Below are 24,394 nucleotides of genomic sequence, written 5' to 3'. Positions count from 1 at the left end.
ACTTAATTCGATGACTACAGATCAGAACTTCAAGCGGTTCTCTTTTGCGACAAATATGGATGTGACCTAGTACAATGTTACCATGAACTATAGGAACTTCAGCTTGTGTGGTACGTTGGCAGTTAAGTATACTTTACAGCGTAACTTAGTTAAGCTATTGAAATATTCACTTTTGGAATCCAATATACATACAGTCAAGCCCGGCCCTTATAAAACGTGTGTAAAGACGAACGAAAATAGATTTTTATTTACATACAGACTGTGTCATGTAAAACAATTCTTTTGCGGGTATGTTCCAAATGTTATTTTTAGACAACTGGCCAGAATATTGGAAAGCTCTTTTCGAATTCCTTTTTGTCAATTAAAAGCCTGTCTACACGGTAATGTTTTGCTTATTTACGGAATTGACAAACTAGTAACCAGGTATTTAATTAATTAGGTGTTTGAATCGAATGTTAGGAGGAGATTTGCATGATATTTTTCGTTACTTTAAAATATTATCCTATAACCATTATTTTAGTCTTCAAGTGTGTCTATCCAATGTTGCTGAATACTTTTCATTTTTTATCCACAAATTATCCACAAATTTTATGGATCGTAGTACGCACAATCATCATTAGAAATATAATTGATATTAGTTATACCTATATGCAGCTAACAGCAAATTTATCTTATCAAATGTGACTGTTAGTATATTGTTGATGCATCCTAAAATGCTGCCGTTTTCTGACAGATGTGCTTAAAGGCTGGCTCCCTCAAACCCCCTTTTGAAACAGCTTAAAATGCCAAAGTTTGTTATAAATGTGTCAAACATATTATGCTTCAAAACCTTGCATTTTTAAGTCGTCTTTAAGCACTTTTGTCAGAAAACGGGAAAAGGCAGTTAATAATATTATTATAGAAACATCACTTTATAACTGTTTACAGCTCTATGATCATGCTGAGCCGTGCAGTGGTCGTTATCCTGATCGCCCATCTTACAGAAACAGCATCAGGTTACGAAGCATTATTATTATTATAGGTTTTATTATTATAGGTTTTAGATATTTTTGAAAAACGGATTAAACGATTTAAAGTCAAATTGCCATGGTAATGTCTGACCCAATATAAGGTAGGGTAATATTAGGTGTGAATATTCTATTTTGTAAATCTCTGAGTATTAATTGTACAATAAAGTTTGTCAGGAAACAAAATGGTAACAGTTTTCTTTCAGCTTGGACAGATTGCCCGAAGCATCAAGCTGTTTTTGTGGGTAAGAAATATACAATTTTATTTAAGTTTGAAGATTCGAATCATTCAGATCTCAAGTCTAACGGAATTACAATCGATCGCTTTGAATCTCTATCAAATGATCATATCCTTCAGGACTTCGTTTATGTTATTTTCAGAATTTTGTAAACTACAATAACAAAAGAGTACAAAGAATTGTGTTTATAATGAATTATTCAACAACATATTATAATATTGAATCAATATTCCGAGTTCCAGATTCCTTTAGCGGCGATCACATATGTTATGACTGTACTGATGGCTGGGTAACGAGTGATGATCAAATGTCTTGTGATCCGGGTAAGACGCAATTATTATTTACCAGCTGTTTTTGATAATTAGTAATTAATCCTCCTCGATCACTATCAGAGTATCAGTGGTGTAACGTTGCCTGTTGCCCCCCGGGCCCCGCACCCCCCCCCCCCCCCCCCCTCTTCCGCTGAAAAAGCGTTTCTCTGTTGGCACCCCCTCCCCTTTGGGCGCCCCAATTGAAACAAATTTTTTAAAGATTTTACGCCGGTAAAATCTCTAAAAAAGTGCGTTTCTAGAGCAAAACGCGCAGTTTTGCTAGTACCTTAGTCAAGTTTTTTTCAAATTGTCCGACGATTTGGCCGCGCCCCCCCCCCCCCCCCCCCCCCCTAAGATGGAGCCGCCCCCCCCCCCCCCCCCCCACAGCCGCGGGGTCGGCAGGGCCCTTCGTTACGCTATAACTGATCACTATTACACTTTATTTGTGTCTTTGCGGTAGCTAATAAATCTCAAAATATCTCCAAGTGAATTTGAAACTGGGAGTACCCGATCAAATCGAATCACTATAATTCTGTTTAACATAATCTGATAAAGTGCTATCCCTGTTAGATTGCCCGCCGGGGACTTACTATTCTGGAAACGCAGCTGGAGATGAAGTATGCGCTAAGTGCGCTAAAGGGGCTTACTCAGAAAGTCGGGCCATGTTCTGTACGTCATGTCCTGAAGGTGAAACCACTGCGGGGCTCGGTGCCGCTTCTCTAGATGAATGTTATCCTGAGTCTGAAGAAGGTGAGTTACTAAGTTACTAGGTAATTAACTAGTTACTAAGTTACTAAGTAGTAACCTAGTTATCCTGAGTCTGAAGAAGGTGAGTTACTGAGTTACTAGGTATAATTAACTAGTTCCTAAGTTACTAAGTAGTAACCTTGTTATCCTGAGTCTGAAGAAGTGAGTCTTTTCAAGGTCTTATTTAGACTGTTAATATTATCATCTTAATATCTTAACAGAAGCATAGTTAGTCCGTACTCAAGAGTACCCCGAGAGTACCCTAAAGTACTTTCGCAACTTTCGACGCTATTTTCACACGATTTAAACACCTTTAAAAAGTTTAAATTGTACAATTTATCATCAAGATAAAGTTAAAGACATTAAGCGGAATCAATGCAGACATATCATTCTCAGATTCACTGTCTTCAGCCGTAGACAAATAAAAAATTGGTGCGTGTGAAACAATTTTAAAGCTTTACGTACCTTAAATCAAATTTGTCGTACCTTGAGTACCCTGCTGTTTTTACGTACGTACGGACCAACTATGAACAGAAGGCATGTAATGTTATTTATTGTAAAACACATGACATACCTTTCATTTATAAATATGATCGACATGACCTTACATTATAACTACCTTAGATGGAGCAGTGACCTGTCCAGCAGGCCATTTCGCAGCTCAAGGAGCTACGAGTTGCTCCAGGTGTCCTGAAAATACGTACAGTACGGTTAGTAATATACGAGAATAATGTTTAATTTTAATAGTTCCAGAACTATCAAAAGTCTGCCATAAATTTGCTCCTTCATAAAAAAATTATCGATCTTTACATTCCACACACTATTTTCAACTCACCCTGTAGTCTGCCCTTTCTTTTTATTCACCTCTGAACGATCGATGTAATCTTAATAAGAAGATTTGTAGTAATGTATAACATGTTGGAAAAGTTGACCGTTAATAATACCTTACATGCAGGGAGGTGTGGTAAGGGAGTGCTCAGCATGCCCAGGTGGAAAAGTATCAGAGGCTGGTTCCAGCGACTGTGAAAAAGGTACAAAGATACAAACTTGCAATGATACTTCAAATCATTTCGCGCTTTAGATTTACTAAGCTTTTACTGGCGACTGCTGTACGCTTTTTCTACGATAAAACAGCCGTTAAATGCGGAAAAAGCTTTACTCTTTCTGCCAGAAGATCGGCTCTTATTAGAAAAGTAACATTTACCTTCTGATAATTGTCGAACATGATTCTGATGATATCCTTTTAAACCGACAATTTCTTTGTATCAAAGTATAGGCAATGATAATCACACTTCTCGTAGAACCATGCGAGGCTGGCAAGTATATGTCAAGTGAAGGATGTAAGAGTTGCTCGAAGAACTACTACAGTGAAGCTGGAGCAACACAGTGTACCCGCTGTCCATCTGGGAAGATCTCAGCGTACGCTTCTACATCTTTATCTGACTGTACTTACGGTAAGTTTTAGGTTCCAGTGAAGAAACTTACTGGCTGTACTTACGGTAAGGTTTATGTTTTAGTGCAAATACTTATACATGATTTCATGAAAACAGCATTAATGATATGAGGCAAGACAAATTCGGCTCAATTCAAGTTCAACTAAAACTTGATTTCCCCAGGTCCATGTATGCAAGGACATTATATGACTGATTCGGGCTGTCAATCATGTCCAGCCAACACCTATAACATGAGGTTTGAACTGAGACTATTGAGAACTATTCGAGCACTTTATTTAAGCATTGATTCTTGAAATTATTAAGGTTTCATTTTGGTAATATTATTTCCATCAAGATTCAAGCACTTGACCAGATTGAGTAGCGTAGTCGTTGGAGATGATTTGTTTGTCTATATATATATTATAGTATAACCCCGATTCACCTACTGCCTGTGTGTATTGTGTAATGTATCGTTTGTTTTCTAGGTTTGCGATGGTCGGAGTACAGAGTTGTGTTGGTTGCCCGGGCGGTTCCACCTCCCCACCAGGATCCATATCAGTCAACAACTGCGAGGCAGATGGTAGGTAGAATTCATATACTTTACATAATTCACATACTTTAATTAGTTATAGATTTTTTAAATGTGGCCTTCAATAAATCTTGGCAAACTATAATAAGACGACATTTAAAGACGTAAAAAACGTACATGTTCTTATGTAACAGAGTACAATTATACAAATAATAGTAATATGGATATTCTACGCGTGGTGCAACAGTTTAGAATAAATGATATCTCCGCAGATTCAGGAGACACTGAACCAGAGGCACCACTTGAGTGTGCTGCCGGACAATTCAATAATGGAGTACTAGGCTGTCAGCAATGTCCAGTGAATACTTTCAGGTATTGTACCTTATTGTAGCTGTTATTTTTACTTTTATTCGTTTGATAATGATGATTTCTTTATTTGATAAGTTTTGTTATTCTTTTGTTAACACTAACTGTGTGGTTATAAACTTACTGAGTGGAACTGTTTTTTATCTTGATTATGATGAAATTATTAGGTAATCAATTTTTTTGATATTCTTATTCTCCAAAAGTGGTGCCGGGGCTTCATCGTGTACCGACTGCCCATCAGGCAAAATATCTAACGCTGGATCAACATCTAACAACGACTGTGAATGGAGTAAGTGTTTTTTATAACCCTTCTATGTAAAATATTAAAACCATTTCTTATCTCAGAAAGCCATTTGTCAGAAAAAATCATCTAAAATTCAGTTTTAACAATTCACAGAACCGTGTCTGGCTGGAAGCTTTATGAACAGTCGTGGATGTCACCCATGCAGAGCGAATACTTACAGTGGTGATGGAGCTAGTCGATGTACTGAGTGTCCCGTTGGGAAAATTTCCGCTCCAGGATCTACATCAGTTTATGATTGTCGATATGGTGGGCAAATAAGGGATCATAACTTTGATTTATCACGCAAAACATAGCACATTTTGTCGATATGGTGGGCAAAGAAGGGATCATAACTTTGATTTATCACGCAAAGAAGGGATCATAACTTTGATTTATCACGCAAAACATAGCACATTTTTTTAATAACATTTCCTAGTTGTATTCTCGAATCGAACTAGACCGGTATGAAATTGTACCTTATATCATCATCCCGTTTAAACTAGAAACTCTGGCTATCTGGGTACACCAATCTTGTTCTTGAGTAGTCTGGGTATCGCTCGTTTATAACCTGTCATTAGTCATGATTAATAATTAATTATTAATTACTGGTCACAATTCGTACCTATCAAGTATCCATCTGAGCTTCAGACGGTTTAACCAATAGGGGAATGATCAGCTTATCGCGATATTAATTTGAGGTTTTTAGATTGTATTGGAGCATTATATTGGAGCATCTTGTCGTATTAATCTTCTAAATCCTTTGACCAATACGATGTAGGTCCCATGGGAACGTATGGGGATAATTTAATGATGTCTTTGACTCAAACCTATTTCTATTATCAGGTCCTTGCTCGGCTGGAAACTTCATGACTGACAGTGGATGTCAGCAATGTGGAGAAAACACTTTCAGTGGCCCTGGAGCTTCTTCTTGTAATAATTGTCCTGAGGGCAAAATTTCCGCTGCCGGATCTACGTTGAGTGATGACTGCGAATATGGTAAAAAAATTGTAAAGTGTAATACAATCTTATCTGCATCACTGTTACCAAAGATTCATTTCATCGGTCCTTATTTTGACCATAATCCGTTATCTGGCATTGTCCTGATTTAGTACTTCATTCTAATATTCTTACACATGCAATGTTCAGAACCATGCTCGGCTGGAGACTACATGACTGACAGTGGATGTCAGCAATGTGGAGAGAACTATTTCAGTGGTGATGGAGCTTCCTCTTGTAGTGGTTGTCCACGTGGTAAACTATCAGCAGCTGGATCTTCATCAGCAGATGATTGTTATTACGGTAATATTTAATATTTATGTTCACAATTTTAGTACTTCGGATAAAATACATTGTACCAAAAAAGCGTATTACCTTTTGGATTGTGGAAATAGTCAATGAAGAAAAACAATGATTTTACATAAATTAAATAATCCAAACATAGTTTTCCTAAAATCATAAGGTAAATGAAAAAATGTTCAGCACCTTGCTCGGCTGGAGAATACATGACTGGCAGTGGGTGTCAGCAATGTGGAGAGAACTCTTTTAGTGGTGATGGAGCTTCTTCTTGTACTAGTTGTCCTGAGGGTAAAGTTGCAGCTGCTGGATCTACATCAGCAGATGACTGTGAATATGGTATGTCTTACCTAATTTTAATGGCTGCGATAAGTACAAAGATCTATTTCGAAACCTAAATGCCATGAAAATGAATTGAAAATAATATAATATATATAATATATAATAATAACTTCTCAAGATTAACTTGAATAATAATTTATGTTTTTATTTAGTGTTAAGTAAGTCCAACCCTCCCATTCTTTAACTCAATCTGTTTTCAGGCGGTGTGTTTTAGTGCTACCTAATTCTATTTACTTTGTATTCCTTGTTATCTAGTTGTACTACGTGTATTCGTTGTACTACGTGTTTTTGTTGTATTACCTTATTACGTGTATTCGTTATGTTCCTAGTATTAATTACTGTACTATGTACGTTCCTTGTATTTATTGTATTATGTATATTCCTTGTATGTGATGAAATACGATATTACACGGCCTCAACGCTTATAAATGGAACAAATATATTGATAACGCTTTTTACGCTAATGATAATTCATAATTTTCAGCTCCATGCTCGGCTGGAAACTACATGACTGTCAGTGGATGTCAGCAATGCGGAGAGAACACTTTCAGTGGTGATGGAGCTTCCTCTTGTAGTGGTTGTCCTGATAGTAAACTATCAGCAGCTGGATCTTCATCAGCAGATGATTGTTATTACGGTAATACTTAATATTTATGTTCATAATTTTAAGATTTTAGTACTTTGGATAAAATTCATTGTACCGAAAAAGCTTGTTATCTTTGCGATTGCAGAAAGAATCAATGCAGACAAACAATGATTCACATAATTAATGCAAAAAATGGTTTTTAAAAAATCATAATCAGTAAATGAAACAATTGTCAGCTCCATGCTCGGCTGGAGACTACATGACTGCCAGTGGATGTCAACAATGTGGTGAGAACTCTTTCAGTGGTGATGGAGCTTCCTCTTGCGATAGCTGCCCCGATGGCAAAATTTCTTCCGCTGGATCTTCGTCAGTTGATGACTGTTATTACGGTAATGCCTATGTTTATAATATGAATAGTTATAACGTAAGTACATCCTACCGAAAAAAATAAATCTATTAAGTTTTTGATTATATAAAGATCAAACACCAGTATAGATTAAAAAATTGATTCCCAAAAAATCATAAACAATTCATATATAGTCTTTTTTAATCGTAATGTTAATGGACACATTTTCAGCTCCATGCTCGGCTGGAGACTACATGACTGTCAGTGGATGTCAGCAATGTGGAGAGAACAGTTTCAGTGGTGATGGAGCTTCCTCTTGTGATAGCTGCCCCGAAGGCAAAGTTTCTTCCGCTGGATCTTCATCAGTTGATGACTGTTATTATGGTAATCACGATAGTCTTGCCCATATTTTTTACTGAAAATACTTTCATCAATAAATAAAATATTTTGATGTCTTGCTAACAAAAGAAATATTTAACAAAATTATACTTTAGAACCATGCTCGGCTGGAGACTACATGACTGCCAGTGGATGTCAGCAATGTGGAGAGAACTCTTTCAGTGGTGATGGAGCTTCTTCTTGTACTAGTTGTGCTGATGGTAAACTATCTGCTGCTGGATCAACATCAGAAGATGACTGTGATTATGGTGAGTACAAAGTTGTGACATTACGTTTGCAAACTCGTTGAATTCACCTTTTAATCAATAAAATATGCATTCATCATCCAAGGCCAAAAATTAGTTTTTGAGAATTTTTATCGCTTCCTCATCCTTTACCTTTTTTGTGCAAAGTAGTATTCGGTCGGAACATGACAATTGTCAAGAAGAACAAGTCGTATAGATACGACGTCATAGCTACGTCATATATACGTCATAGATACGATGTTTAGATCTAAACATTAGAAACTCCGTGATACAGTTTAATCTGTAATTGCATTACACAATTTTATTAGTCATAGCCACAAAATCGTTACAACTCCAAACATTATTCAATCACCAGCAAGCCGTGGAAGAGCCCCGTGTATTTCTCAATGGTGTTTAGTGGTATTGACAGTTCTGCTCGCAGTTTGATATGGAACAAATCTGTATAAAAGTGTCGTAAGCGCAAAAACAAAAGACAATCGGCCAGAGGCAGTGCACTGCAAGACAGTTTATGAACAGAGCAAATTGGGACTTTTAAGCAATCGTGAAGCCCAAATTATACCAGATTTGCAAAAATTGATGTGCTACAAGTGACAGTAAGAGCTGATAATAGCTTGAAATTCATTCCAAAAGAGATGCAGAGTTTAAAAATTCAAAGCACAAAGAACATAATCATAGGGATTTGCAAAATTCGTTAGCACATGAAAGCCTAAAATTAAATCTTTACACCTTACCAACGACGTGAATCTGATAACAGGACAAATTAAATGGAACATTTCAAATTCAATAATTCATTCGATCTCCTTTTTTAGCATAATTCGATCCCGAAGATTAGAACTTTAGAATACAAGAAGATAATGACAAAGCAACATGTTTTACAGATATTAAATATCGTTTTGTAATTTGTAGAGCCATTTATTTGATATTATACTTTCCAATCGTCTAATTTTACTTCGCAGAAAACTACTAATATAATTATTTGTGACCTACATGGTAAAATGTCGTTCAATTCCAATCTCTTTCTTGAGTTTTGGCCCTCCCGTTTGAAGATCTCAGCTGTAATGTTTGTATATCATGCAGCCCCTTGCTCGGCTGGAAACTACATGACTGACAGTGGATGTCAGCAATGTGGAGAGAACAGTTACAGTGGTGATGGAGCTTCTTCTTGTACTAGTTGTGCTGATGACAAGGTTTCGGCTGCTGGATCTACATCACTAGATGACTGCAAATATGGTAAAATTATAGGAATATCAATTTAGACTATTGAATTTATAAATTGATGAAGTTTCAATTCAATTTTTAACAAAAACTTTATCGTAATTTCGATTAGAGTATTATCACAAAACCTACCATATCGTAAAATATGACACTTTCTGCAGCTCCATGCTCGGCTGGAGATTACATGACTGACAGTGGATGTCAGCAATGTGGAGAGAACAGTTACAGTGGTGATGGAGCTTCTTCTTGTACTAGTTGTGCTGATGGTAAACTATCTGCTGCTGGATCAACATCAGAAGATGACTGTGATTATGGTAAATTATCTTGCCTTAAATCCCTGTTCTTCTAGTTTTTTATATGACAAATTTTGAGAACTCTGTTACCGAGCCTATGGGTGATGTCTGTTTGAGTATAACGGTTTCCTTTCAGCACCATGCTCGGCTGGAGACTACATGACCGCCAGTGGATGTCAACAATGTGGAGAGAACACTTTCAGTGGTGATGGAGCTTCCTCTTGTGATAGCTGCCCCGAAGGCAGAGTTTCTTCCGCTGGATCTTCATCAGTTGATGACTGTTATTATGGTAATAATGATAGTCTTGCCCATTTTTTTGCACTAAGCATTTAAATTACCAATGTTGGTCTTGACGTTTACTTTTTTTTAGAAGATTTCGTAGAATATGCATAATGTCCAGAGTAACTGATTTGCTGAAATACTATCATCAGTAAAGAAAACATTTGGTTGTCTTTTTAAAAAAATAAATATTTAACAAAATTATACTTTAGAACCATGCTCGGCTGGAGACTTCATGACTGACAGTGGATGTCAACAATGTGGAGAGAACTCTTTCAGTGGTGATGGAGCTTCTTCTTGTACTAGCTGTCCTGATGGTAAACTATCTGCTGCTGGATCTACATCAGAAGATGACTGTGATTATGGTAAAAGTTAATTAACCTCCAAGAAATTATAAGAAGAACTTTTGTCGTTCAATGCAACTTATTTAATGATTGAACAGTGATTCATCCGGAGACTTCAAAAAGCACTCTTTTCTTTCTTTTAAAAAAACATTTTGATTAAAAAAGAAATTATTTTTACATTCTTTCTCCAATTCTTAATTATTATTTATGTATCTAATAAACAAACCGTTTCGCTTTTCAGCTCCATGCCAGGCTGGAAGCTTCATGACTGAGAATGGTTGTGCTGAATGCCCGGACAACACGTACAGTGCGTCAGGTGCCGGCTCCTGTACACCTTGTCCTGATGGTGGACAGTCTGCTGCTGGCTCAACTAGCTCTGATGCTTGCGTTGTCCCAGGTGCGTTCGTCCTTGTGTGACAATCTACCTAGGCCGCAAACTCACACAATATATGACATCTGTTTGAAATGATATTAAAAAGTCTCATCTACATTTTTTTGTTTTCAGAAACATCACCCGCTACACCTAGCGTAGCCTACACGACACCAACTGAGGCAACATTCCCAGAGTCCACTCCTGTATTTGGAGGGACTGCTAGAATCTTCATAACTGGGTCACCTACACCCGGCTCCGCTAGAGTCAACTGCTTGGACGATGTGACAAATAAAATCTTAGATGCTAAGTTTTCCAACGGTGGATATTCGGTAGGTCCACACTTTTTTTGGCATGCGACAGTGATTTTTTCCTTTTCACCCTTTTGAAAAAAGGCAATAGTGAAAGGTTACGAATGGAGGTTTTTGCAGAAAAACATGGATTTTGGAGATCGCGTTAGGCGGGTATGAATATGGTGTCGTTCCGTATGTTACCAAGCAACGAAAAAGTCGCGCGCGCGCGAGGATTGCTTGCGGAGATGTGATGTATAGATAGCCTGTGATCTATGAATGCGCGGCGCGACTGTGTTTTATGTATATGATGCATGTAATGTTTAATATTACTATTAGGTAATACGCCCAATTTGTACGTGGCACGCGTAGTGTATTGATGTGTACACGAGTATAGTTTACCTTTGCTGATAATTTCTTGAATTACAGATACAAGTTAAGTTCTACGGCAATTGAACTGAATTTCAAGTGTTTCCCGTATTTGTAGGGACTACGGGTGGAAGATGAATAATTGATATTCCAACAGCATCTTGTTCCCTGCATTGTGCTGATTCCGGGAAGCATTTTGTTTACGCACTCATCATTCTGTAGGATGAGATATCGTTCATTTAAAATTGGGTAATTATAGGCCTGTCAAGGATTTCAGCCTAATCAATTGCAGCTAGTTGTGCCATATAAGGGATAACTGAGGTCACGTGACATTCAGTCCTATCACGTGACCGCTAATCCTATCACGTGACCTTGATTCGTAAAGCCTCGGGCACGTGATCACATTCGTAACGTGTCGTATGCCGACTAGGAGATTTTGTGACGTCACCAGAGCTGAAGCTACTTGATCAGGCCTTATATGGAATAATATCGTGTATCGGGTGTAATTGGACCCAATTAGAGCAGCTGAGCGCTCAATTATAGCAGCATCTGGTACCACCTTCTGAAACCCAGCAGACAGCTGGCCCAGAGAATCGAAATTAGAAGGATTTTTTATTGATGGAAATCGAAGCGGAAACCTTGTAACCCTATGTTTTCGATGACGCCGAACAAGATTAAACAGGTTATAATTGTCCTACTCTCGTGTAAATTGCTCTAAAACGTGATTGAAATTGTAATGATGCTATCAATTGTAATACAGTTTTTACATTAAGCTGAGCGGCGTAACGGCTGGCATTCCTGGGCCGCACTCATCCCAGATTGTCATTCCGCCGCAGCTTCAATTTTTCTGAATATTACAGCCTGGGGTCCCCAGGTAACGACTGGAACCACTATATCTGCCTAATCTCAGTTATTGTCAATAACGAAGCCTGTGATCCGCACATCAGTCATTGAATGGGCTTGAATTGAACGTCGTGTTATTACTATAAAAAATATCATAGTATCGGGTAAATTTTTTCAAAATGCACTTGAATGTCATCAATTTGATTAAGTTATCATAAGTTGAATAGCTGGCGCATTTACAGTGCTACGTTTTCAATTATTCTACGAACACTTGGAATTAAAATCTATTTATATATGGACACGTTCATTGAAGTTTGAGGATATTGGTAAATATTAGTGACCCTACTAAATGGCACGATGATGTAAAATGTGTCACACTATAAAACTATATAAACCCTCAATGGTTAGGATAATCGTTTCATCCTCTAGATAAACTTTGTTGCATAACGATATCTTTATCAGACGATAAGATATCGCTTCAATGCGGCCGGCAGTGAGTTGTAAACTTTGTCACACTATAAAAACGTGACAGAGTTTACATGGACCCCTTGTTGCCGTGTTTGACCAAATTTTCGAATTTCAAATTTATAGGATAGTTGCATATGACTATTATCTACATATTAAGCAACTTTTTTCGTTAAATGGTAGCACCATGTAAACTCTGTCACACATTTAAGAAATTTATATGAGGGATGTTTATGACATCCTGACAAGAAATGCCGAATAGTCTAGCATTATTTTGTGAGCTGAATGTGTTTGGAATTATTCACATATTTCATTGTTATAGGCAAATACAAATACGGAAGGCAGAAATGGGTAAACTTTGTCACATACATTTGTACGATATCTCAACATGTGTGAAATTGAGTAAATATTAGTATACCAACTTAAACACCATATATTACGTACTATGGATCAATTAACAATATTTCAACCACACACCGGTCATATAAATTATTATATGGCAGTGATATGTTAACATTGGCAAAATTTCAACACCTGAACATGGTAAAAATTTGTAAATTTCGTCACAAAAAAAATATGATAACTTTATTTGCTATTTGTTGGCAAAATAACTAGTTTATCGACATAGGTATGGTGATAAAGTAAAATTATATCCTATTCGAGGTATGATTCTTCAAAATAGGGGGCAAGGAATGTAAATTTCGTCACATCAGCCCTTGAATTAGTTAGATAGATTTTCTTTCGTATCAACAGTCCTTATTATAGTTAGAATGGATTTACACAGGAAATATAGAAACCCATGCCAATTTTTCATCACATTGATATCATACTGTTGGGGCAGGCCAGGAAAAGTAAATTTCGTCACATTTCAGTAACGTAGTAAAATTAAACTCAGCATTGTTAAACTTGAGCTCTAATTTGCTGAACAATAACCAACCAATAATTTCTGGAAGAAAATTGAATTTTAACTGAGGTATGGTTCTTTAAAATAGGGGCAAGAAATGTAAATTTCGTCACATACGTAATTTTAAAATTTAGATAGATTTTCTTTCATACCAATAGTCCTTATTATAGTCGGAATGGATTTATACAAGAAATGTAGAAACCCATGCCAATTTTTCATCACATTGATATTATACTGTTGGGGCAGGAAAAGTAAATTTCGTCACATTTCAGTAACTTAGTAAAATTAAACTCAGCATTGTTAAACTTGAGTTCTAATTTGCTAAACAATAACCAACCAATAATTCCTGGAAGAAAATTGAATTCTAACCGAGGTATGGTTCTTCAAAATAAGGGCAAGAAATGTAAATTTCGTCACATACGTCATTTTAAAATTTAGATAGATTTTCCTTCATATCAATAGTCCTTATTATATTTAGAATGGATTTACACAGGAAATTTAGGAACCCATGCCAATTTTTCATCACATTGAAATTATACTGTTGGGGCAGGAAAAGTAAATTTCGTCACATTTCAGTAACTTAGTAAAATTAAACTCAGCATTGTTAAACTTGAGTTCTAATTTGCTGAACAATAACCAACCAATAATTCCTGGAAGAAAATTGAATTCTAACCGAGGTATGGTTCTTCAAAATAGGGTCAAGAAATGTAAATTTCGTCACATACGAGTACGTCATTGTAAAATTTAGATACAATTTCTTTCACGTGAACAGTCCCAATTACAGTCCGAAATGATTAATACAGAGATACAGGAAATATAAAAACCCCTGCCCATTTTATAATGTATGTAATATGTTAATCACAGACTATTTCATTCTATAATCATTTTTTCCAAATTTAACCTTACGATGTCATTTTGTGACGATGTTTATATCAACTGCCCTATACTTGAATCAACTGTATCCGTGTATCGTCCCTATATAGAGTTTTCCCGCAAAATTTAACTTCTTTACGATGTCGTATCATTTTGTGACGATGTTTACATCAACTGCCCTATACTTGAATCAACTGTATCCGTGTATCGTCCTTATATATAGACTTATAGAGTTTTCCCGCAAAATGTAACCTATTTACGATGTCGTATCATTTTGTGACTATGTTTACAACAACTGCCCTATACTTGAATAAACTGTATCCGTGTATCGTCCTTATATAGATTTTCCCCGCAAAATGTAACCTATTTACGATGTCGTATCATTTTGTGACGATGTTTACATCAACTGCCCTATACTTGAATCAACTGTATCCGTTGATCGTCCTTATATAGAGTTTTCCCGCCTTCCAAACCAAAATCAGATATAAATGATTTCGGAAATTCACCCAGAATTTCAAATTCCATATAATGTGACAGAATTTACATCATTTCCCAATAACCAAGTGCATGTATTTGCTAACTTTTCAAAACAACATATTTTAGGGCTATGATTGGCAGAAGAACCATCAAATAATGAGTACATACTCAAATATGCATACAGTACAACTACAGATTGTTCATGAAACATTGGTCATTGGTTTGGTTTCAAACATCTGTAGATTAATTTATGAAAGATCGATCGGCTATATTTCTCTTATTTTCCCCCAGCAGAAAATATATGTTTGAAACCGGACTGATGTATCGTGAACAACCTGTGCTGTAGGGTAAATACCTAAAAAACACTAGCACTCACTTGACAATATTGCAAGGCTGAAAGAAGTCCGTTTGCCTGTACATTTCGATGGTACTGTAATGACTTAATATCAAACTTGAAACCTCGGCCAGCATTAAATCGACATGAGTCGCATGGTTTTCCTTGTGGCTCAAAAGAAAACGAAGGATGTCCTTGTTTGACGGAGGACTGTGACATGGAAGGCTGTCACACGTTCCATCAATAAAATCGGACAACTTCATTGCAATATTGAGAAAACTATTTGAGAAATGATCACTATTCATATAGCGGTGTTACATTGATTTTAGTTACGTTGCAATTTTACTCGACTCTTATCAGTTCACTTCTTATCAGCGCGATCGCAGTAAGTTTTACTGTGTGCAACAGTTACATAACTGTAACTGTATAATACACATAACATTAACTCTGTAATGCACTTCAAACTGCAGTATAAAGAGTACGCACTTCGCACAAATGACAAGAAGGTAATCTAGTAATACGATTTTTGGTATTAATATCTTTAATATTAATAACACGGCTTGTTCGATTCAAGCCCGTTCAATGTGGTCAATACCTGATGTGCGGATCACAGGCTTCGTTATTTACAATAGCTGAGATTAGGCAGATATAGCGGTTCCAGTCGTTACCTGGGGACCCCAGGCTGTAATATCCAGATAAATTGAAGCTGCGGCGGAATGACAATCTGGGATGAGTGCGGCCCAGGAATGCCAGCCGTTACGCCGCTCAGCTTAATGTAAAAACTGTATTACAATTGATAGCATCATTACAATTTCAATCACGTTTTAGAGCAATTTACACGAGAGTAGGACAATTATAACCTGTTTAATCTTGTTCGGCGTCATCGAAAACATAGGGTTACAAGGTTTCCGCTTCGATTTCCATCAATAAAAAATCCTTCTAATTTCGATTCTCTGGGCCAGCTGTCTGCTGGGTTTCAGAAGAGCAGAAGGTGGTACCAGATGATGCTATATTTGAGCGCTCAGCTGCTCTAATTGGGTCCAATTACACCCGATACACGATATTATTCCATATAAGGCCTGATCAAGTAGCTTCAGCTCTGGTGACGTCACAAAATCTCCTAGTCGGCATACGACACGTTACGAATGTGATCACGTGCCCGAGGCTTTACGAATCAAGGTCACGTGATAGGATTAGCGGTCACGTGATAGGACTGAATGTCACGTGACCTCAGTTATCCTTTATATGGCACAACTAGCTGCAATTGATCAGCTCTTAATTAGGCTGAAATCCTTGACAGGCCTATAATTACCCAATTTTAAATGAACGATATCTCATCCTACAGAATGATGAGAGCGTAAACAAAATGCTTCCCGGAATCAGCACAATGCAGAGAACAAGATGCTGTTGGAATATCAATTATTCATCTTCCACCCGTAGTCCCTACGTATTTGATGCATAATTTATCAATATTATTATCATGAAGATTGAAGTGAGCTGATTGGAGCTTATACTTAAATGTATAGTAAATGTGAAATGGAAATCTAGCGTCCGCCAAAACGAAACAACGGGCGCAATTCTTGTTGGGTTTGGTTGGTCAATTGTGGATGCTGATTGGCTAATTGCTATAACGTGTTGAAGGTATATACCTCCCCACATCTATTAAATAAGTTTGGTACTTTGCATGGAATATTTTTGAATATTTTTGAATATTTCTGGATATTTCTGAATATTTCTGAATATTTCTGAATATTTCTGAATATTCCTGAAATATAAGAGAAACAACATCATGAGTTACAAAGAGAATAACCAAGATGTTGCAGGTAAAAGGCAAGGAGGTAGTATTGGATCTGAACTGTGCTGACCCTACTTGGGTATGTGAAGCTGACGGATACGACCCAGCATATTTGGACATTCCAGTTCCAGTGCTAGAGGCTCAGAACTCAGTCTCCGCTGTTATGATGTAAACCAATTTCGGCTTTCCTATTCTTAATTATACTCCTTATGTATCCTATAAATAAACATACCGAATCGTGTTAACTGTGTGTTGTTGGGTCGGTTGTTTTAACAAAATAAATCAAAGCATTTGCATCCCTCAGTAACGCTGGAGAGGAAACCGTACTGAAGACAGGTGAAGAATCAGTCACCGTCTCGTGGTTCAAAGAGTCTCCATTCACCGGCCGTGATCCCTGGACCAACAAGGTAAGAGTCTCCATTCACCGGCCGTGATCCCTGGACCAACAAGGTAAGAGTTTCCATTCACCGGCCGTGATCCCTGGACCAACAAGGTAAGAGTCTCCATTCACCGGCCGTGATCCCTGGACCAACAAGGTAAGAGTCTTCATTCACCGGCCGTGATCCCTGGACCAACAAGGTAAGAGTCTTCATTCACCGGCCGTGATCCCTGGACCAACAAGGTAAGAGTCTCCATTCACCGGCCGTGATCCCTGGACCAACAAGGTAAGAGTCTCCATTCACCGGCCGTGATCCCTGGACCAACAAGGTAAGAGTCTCCATTCACCGGCCGTGATCCCTGGACCAACAAGGTAAGAGTCTTCATTCACCGGCCGTGATACCTGGACCAACAAGGTAAGAGTATCCATTCACCGGCCGTGATCCCTGGACCAACAAGGTAAGAGTCTCCATTCACCGGCCGTGATCCCTGGACCAACAAGGTAAGAGTCTTCATTCACCGGCCGTGATCCCTGGACCAACAAGGTAAGAGTCTCCATTCACCGGCCGTGATCCCTGAACCAACAAGGTAAGAGTCTCCATTCACCGGCCGTGATCCCTGGACCAACAAGGTAAGAGTTTCCACTCACCGGCCGTGATCCCTGGACCAACAAGGTAAGAGTCTTCATTCACCGGCCGTGATCCCTGGACCAACAAGGTAAGAGTCTCCATTCACCGGCCGTGATCCCTGAACCAACAAGGTAAGAGTCTCCATTCACCGGCCGTGATCCCTGGACCAACAAGGTAAGAGTCTTCATTCACCGGCCGTGATCCCTGGACCAACAAGGTAAGAGTCTCCATTCACCGGCCGTGATCCCTGGACCAACAAGGTAAGAGTTTCCATTCACCGGCCGTGATCCCTGGACCAACAAGGTAAGAGTCTCCATTCACCGGCCGTGATCCCTGGACCAACAAGGTAAGAGTCTCCATTCACCGGCCGTGATCCTTGGACCAACAAGGTAAGAGTCTCCATTCACCGGCCGTGATCCCTGGACCAACAAGGTAAGAGTCTCCATTCACCGGCCGTAATCCTTGGACCAACAAGGTAAGAGTCTCCATTCACCGGCCGTGATCCCTATTCCCTGGACCAACAAGGTAAGAGTCTTCATTCACCGGCCGTGATCCCTGGATCAACAAGGTAAGAGTCTCCATTCACCGGCCGTGATCCCTGGACCAACAAGGTAAGAGTCTCCATTCACCGGCCGTGATCCCTGGACCAACAAGGTAAGAGTCTCCATTCACCGGCCGTGATCCCTGGACCAACAATGTAAGAGTCTTCATTCACTGGCCGTGATCCCTGGACCAACAAGGTAAGAGTTTCCATTCACCGGCCGTGATTCCTGGACCAACAAGGTAAGAGTTTCCATTCACCGGCCGTGATCCCTGGACCAACAAGGTAAGAGTCTCCATTCACCGGCCGTGATCCCTGGACCAACAAGGTAAGAGTCTCCATTCACCGGCCGTGATCCCTGGACCAACAAGGTAAGAGTCTTCATTCACCGGCCGTGATCCCTGGACCAACAAGGTAAGAGTCTCCATTCACCGGCCGTGATCCCTGGACCAACAAGGTAAGAGTCTCCATTCACCGGCCGTGATCCCTGGACCAACAAGGTAAGAGTCTTCATTCACCGGCCGTGATCCCTGGACCAACAAGGTAAGAGTCTTCATTCACCGGCCGTGATCCCTGGACCAACAAGGTCTGCAAAAAATTGTATTTTTTGCCCTTCGTCTGAGCGTGTGATTTACAAATACATGCATGGTATACATGGTAAACAATAAACATGGTATACATGGTATACATGATATACATGGTATACATGGTATACATGGTATACATGCATGGTATCTAACACGGATTTTTAAAATACATGAATAAAGAATTTGTTTGCATCTCAGGTCAGTGAAGCTGGACGGTATACCGCAGAAATGAAAAGATGTCCTTCTCACCCTACTGTAATAAAAACAATCAATGTTGCGTCCAAAGATCCCAACTTTGTCAGCGACAAAAGTGTCTGCAGTGTTTTCGGAGATCCTCACATTCTTACTTTTGATGGTGAGTGTATGTAAATGTAACAGCTTTATTAAACATAGTGTTGATTAAATTTGTATCAGTCATTCCATTCAAAATTACTGAATGCTTCTTAACAAGATATACGAATATAACATAGTACATAAAATGAATATTTCTCATATTATGTAATCCATATTTTTGAGATCCTAGGCTCCTGAATCCTGATCCTTCGTCATTACTTTTAGCTACGTTCAGAAATTACACTATAGTGCAACTATCTATAGAATTTGCGGTTAAAATCTCAGTTAATCATATTATAATGTTTCGTGCATTTCTACTGTATACTTGTATACCCTAGGAAATCTGAATATTATATACTTCACTAAACGTATTTTGACCGTTGAATCGAATCAAATTAAATGAAACTGGTCCGGTAATGATTAGATAGATGCTTATGTGTATGTTAAGTGACTGATCGCCAATTCTAATCAGTGCACTATGTCTATACAGTATCATAAGCATTTCCAATGTAATCTATTCCTTATCGCAGGTGAACACTACACTTTCCACGGTGAATGTCCTTATGTACTCGCTATGGACTGTTCTGGGTATGGTTGGTATATCTACGGAAAGTTCGCAGCTTGCGGCAATGGGGTTACCTGCCTTGAAAATGTTGATATCATTACACAACAAGGTTAGTGCAGCTGTTCAGTGTTCGGATGAGAAGTTGGGACTTTTCCGTTTTCCGTTCATATATTTATTTAGCGTACACGCGTGCCACGTGCCCGTACTGTTCTTCTTAGGCGCGGCTCATCAGATTGATGGCAGAACAATTTTTAATCGATACAACTTCAATACAATTACATTACAATACAATTACATGTTGCATCAGTAAGCTTTTTAGAGGGTTTAAGTCCTTAATTAAGGACTTAAGGACTTAAGGATGCTTCGAAACTACGTCCATTATATCCATTTTACAGGTCCTTTGGAAATAAAGAGAGGTTTTGGAATAAACGACTATGGTAGAATGTTTGGACTTTCTAAAGGCGAAACTCAGTCCATTCGAGGTAACTTATCTAACAATCTAGTAATTAACTTCTCTAATTTTAGAAAAATGACTCAAATTAAAATAGTGAGCTTGGAACAAAAATTAATTTGTTTTCAAACCCGATCTCCTTTTCAGGTGTTGACCTCTCGTTCGATGGATCTATCCTGACAGCAGACATTGGTGGAGCTGTAGTAGAATGGGACGGTCTCTCTTCTCTTAGGATTATTGTTGATAAAGGAGCAAGAACTTGTGGACTCTGCTCAAATAACGACGGTATGAAAAATTGAAGTCGTATTAACCCATTCTACGATATTATGATCATTTATAACTATAAGTACTAATAAAGCTATTGAATAAATATATATTTGAATTTAGGAAGGGATAGGAAGATTATCGCTATTGATATGAAGATATACTGGTGAATGATGACTTAGAGATAGACTCAGTGCTATAATCAAACTTTATCGAAACAATAACCATGCTATTGTGATCATTATTTCATTAAGTTATTGATAAATTCAAACACCCAGGAAACTCCGCAAACGACTTGGAACAAAATCTTTACAACGGAGGTGCTATAATGTCATTCGCTGATACCTGGGCTGTTACTTATGTCCGTAAGTATAGAGCTATCAACTTGTAAGGAGAAAAACGGAGGAAAATAATGAATATTCAGTATTCTACAAAAATCTTGCGAGATTGACTGCCGATGATAAAGAATGTTAAAGAACAACCACCAATAGGCGACCCACAGACACCCATAGTGATTCTAAATAAAGTTATATCAAACTAAGGTCGACAAAATTAATAATTTTAATGTAACATACAAATCAATTAATAAAACCATTTCTCAGGGGGATCCTGCGGTGTAAATGAGCTGAACAGTGTTGACATAGACACCAACACAGTGTGAGTGTACAATCCGGATTGGAATATTATTATTATATCTACAATATATATATTAATCTATCTACATTCTACAACAGTTATCATGCATCAGGGACAAAAGGATTTCGCGATTATTTTGGCCAAATTTCGCGATACCGCGAAATTTAACAGGCTATACATTAAACTATACATAAAATTTGTCGCGGAGAATGGGAAATTTCGCGATTTCGTACATGCCGCGAAATCCTTTTGTCCCTGTCATGCATCAACAATGCAGCAGTGATCTATGATTGTAATGAAAATATATCACGACATTAAATAACGAATGCTTAATCCTTCTCTATAACAAGTTCTCTTTCAGGGAGTCGGTGATGAACGATATGAAATCTAGTCCACTTAGCAATTTGATCGACTTTTCGGCAGATAACAATTTCGTGCTAGCTGCTGCTCACGATAGGATGATGGACAGTGCCTCACTTTTTAAAGCTAACTATATGGGTAATCAATTTGATAATAAGTTATATCATTTCTTAAAGCTTTAAAGTAACTATTAGCCTCCGGCCTTTTTAAGGCTAACTATATGGGTAATCAATTTTATAATAAGTTATATCATTTCTTAAAGCTTTTAAGTAACTATTAGCCTCCCTTTTTAAGGCTAACTATATTGGTAATCAATTTGATAATAAGTTATATCATTTCTTAAAGCTTTAAAGTAACTATTAGCCTCACTTTTTAAGGCTAACTATATTGGTAATCAATTTGATAATAAGTTATATCATTTCTTAAAGCTTTAAAGTAACTATTAGCCTCACTTTTTAAGGCTAACTATATGGGTAATCAATTTTATAATAAGTTATATCATTTCTTAAAGCTTTAAAGTAACTATAAGCCTCACTTTTTAAGGCTAACTATATGGGTAATCAATTTGATAATAAGTTATATCATTTCTTAAAGCTTTAAAGTATATATTAGCTAAAAATCAATATGCATGTAAGCCGGCTTGCTATATATCAGTCGTTATATCTCTGGCCAAGTTATTCGATCCAACAAGGGTGAGAACTATAAGATATTCCACAAGCAGCAAATAAACATTATTTCAAAAATATAAATATTTCAAAAATATGAATGTTCCAAAACAAATACAAATATTTCAGAATGCTCATGTTTCCAAGCTTTTGTTGACCACCTTCGTGACACTCAAGGAATCGTAATCTCCAGATGGGACATAGACCTTAACTGTCCTTCACCTAGAGAGGTAAGTTTGTGTAGGAGAACTACATTTTGGAAAACAAAATGTAGGGGAACAATATTACGGAGAGCAAAATGTAGGGGAACAACATTACTGAGAGCAAAATGTAGGGAAACAACATTACTGAGAGCAAAATGTAGGGGAACAATATTACGGAGAGCAAAATTTCGGAAATCTAAAATTACATTTACCCGACTTTTAACCCCACGTCTTCTTTAGATTCTGTTGGAGGGAGTAAGAACTGGGTGCCCCTGGACTAAGAACAATGCTCCATTCTACGTCCTGAAGTGAAGAGGCTAACAGACCACGTGTATATCACGTGTATATCACGTGTAAACCTCGTGTAAATCACGTGTACACCACGTCTATATCACGTGTAAACCACGTGTAAACCACGTGTAAACCACGTGTAAATCACGTGTATATCACGTGTAAACCACGTGTATATCACGTGTAAACCTCGTGTAAATCACGTGTAAACCACGTGTAAATCACGTGTATATCACGTGTAAACCTCGTGTAAACCTCGTGTAAACCACGTGTATATCACGTGTAAATCACGTGTAAACCACGTGTAAATCACGTGTATATCACGTGTAAACCACGTGTAAATTACTGTGCTGTAGCTGCGAAAATGTATAGTTCCTGAATATTCGATAAGTCAACAGCTATATTAGGAGTAGAGCAAGTAAATAGTATTAGTATTAAGTTGATAGTTTTTAAATTATTTTCTACTTAATAGGTTAGCCGTATGTTTGATTGACCCCCATTTTTAATATTTTGTTATTCTATATTGCTTTCTTATTCAGGTTATTAATCCTATCCTTCTGGTGTATGTAAAATATAACATAATTAAATTGGAACTTGATAGAATTAATGAACAAGCCCCTATAAATTAAATTTATTGTTTTCAAAAAGAAAGCGGCAAAAAACAAATTAATTTACCTATTTTTAAAGATCTGTTTTGTAAATCTTTATAAAATTTTGTTATATATTTAAATCTTAAGAATTGACAATAAACACGTATTTTTATTTTCTGGTCAAGCAACATAGATAAACGGTAGGAAATGACCTCAAATCCATCTTAGTTGTCGATCACTGATTAATTAATGATTATCACGATACTTCAAGCTTCCTATGTATTCCCGTTATTAGAATACCAGTGAAGTAACCCATTATAGTGAAGGTGAGGCCTAACCACAACCATTCCTTGTTTGGTAATCCATAATCTCATCAGTGAGTCATCACTACTATAACCATAATCACTGGGAGGTTGCTAACAGCTATTATCACTAAATTAGTCATCTTTATCTGCACTTTATCACAGTAATTACTAGGGGTTTTATTTAACCGCGTGTGCAAGGTTGATACTCTTCGAAACCAGGATGTCGTTACTCGTTATAAATATAATAGTTATGCAGTAGTTATATAATAGTCATTAGTCAGTAATTCTAGTTTTGAACGGTCACAGTCACTGAAAATGTTACCTCACAACCGTCCTAAAAATGATGACGTCTTTTCATTTCAAGACGACGCGACGTGAAGAGGAAATGCATAAGACTAAAATAGTTGTATACCTACTTATAGTTATAGAGCTAGCTATAGCTTTCATAGCTTTCAAGAGACCCATACATTGCTTTGAAGAGACCCATACGTTGACAGTACAGTTGAGCTTTCGAATCAGTACTTTCAGACTCTATAGCGTGATTATCTTATTTAGTTATTGTGTAAAATCCGGATTGGAATATTATTTATGAGTCGCATGGTTGCAATGTTTTCTTGTG

At 37.6% G+C, this 24,394-nt stretch overlaps 2 protein-coding genes across 20 annotated transcripts in view; one reads left to right on the top strand and one right to left on the bottom strand.

The window, feature by feature from the left end:
* LOC134825333 (uncharacterized) overlaps window positions 1-24,394 on the bottom strand; it is a 52,153-nt gene that overhangs the window by 27,643 nt on the left and 116 nt on the right. The gene's annotated exons all lie outside the window — the stretch shown is intronic.
* On the top strand, window positions 922-23,630 carry LOC134824890 (proprotein convertase subtilisin/kexin type 5-like). Of its 18 annotated transcripts, none has more exons than XM_063836875.1 (36): window positions 922-995; window positions 1,214-1,252; window positions 1,489-1,569; window positions 2,128-2,307; window positions 2,929-3,014; window positions 3,260-3,335; window positions 3,606-3,758; window positions 3,921-3,993; window positions 4,223-4,317; window positions 4,539-4,638; window positions 4,836-4,921; window positions 5,030-5,182; window positions 5,759-5,911; window positions 6,062-6,214; window positions 6,395-6,547; window positions 7,035-7,187; window positions 7,373-7,525; window positions 7,714-7,866; window positions 7,977-8,129; window positions 9,204-9,356; window positions 9,503-9,655; window positions 9,771-9,923; window positions 10,126-10,278; window positions 10,499-10,654; window positions 10,763-10,959; window positions 17,006-17,145; window positions 17,282-17,384; window positions 19,311-19,467; window positions 19,976-20,119; window positions 20,406-20,492; window positions 20,609-20,746; window positions 21,004-21,090; window positions 21,328-21,382; window positions 21,723-21,859; window positions 22,516-22,616; window positions 22,830-23,630. In XM_063836875.1, the coding sequence occupies exons 1-36, from the start codon at window positions 932-934 to the stop codon at window positions 22,899-22,901; spliced, it is 4,443 nt and encodes a 1,480-aa protein (XP_063692945.1). In that variant the 5' UTR covers window positions 922-931; the 3' UTR covers window positions 22,902-23,630. The 18 variants fall into 18 exon arrangements, with proteins under 18 accessions (XP_063692945.1, XP_063692944.1, XP_063692950.1 ...); XM_063836874.1 differs by having other exon boundaries at window positions 1,483-1,569; XM_063836880.1 differs by lacking the exon at window positions 9,503-9,655.

The sequence above is a fragment of the Bolinopsis microptera genome, chromosome 13, assembly GCF_026151205.1.
Source record: "Bolinopsis microptera isolate Bmic1 chromosome 13, MBARI_Bmic_1.0, whole genome shotgun sequence".
Lineage (NCBI taxonomy): Eukaryota > Metazoa > Ctenophora > Tentaculata > Lobata > Bolinopsidae > Bolinopsis > Bolinopsis microptera.
The sequence above is the reverse complement of the archived record's forward strand: the minus strand, read 5'-3'. Positions and strand labels throughout refer to the sequence as shown.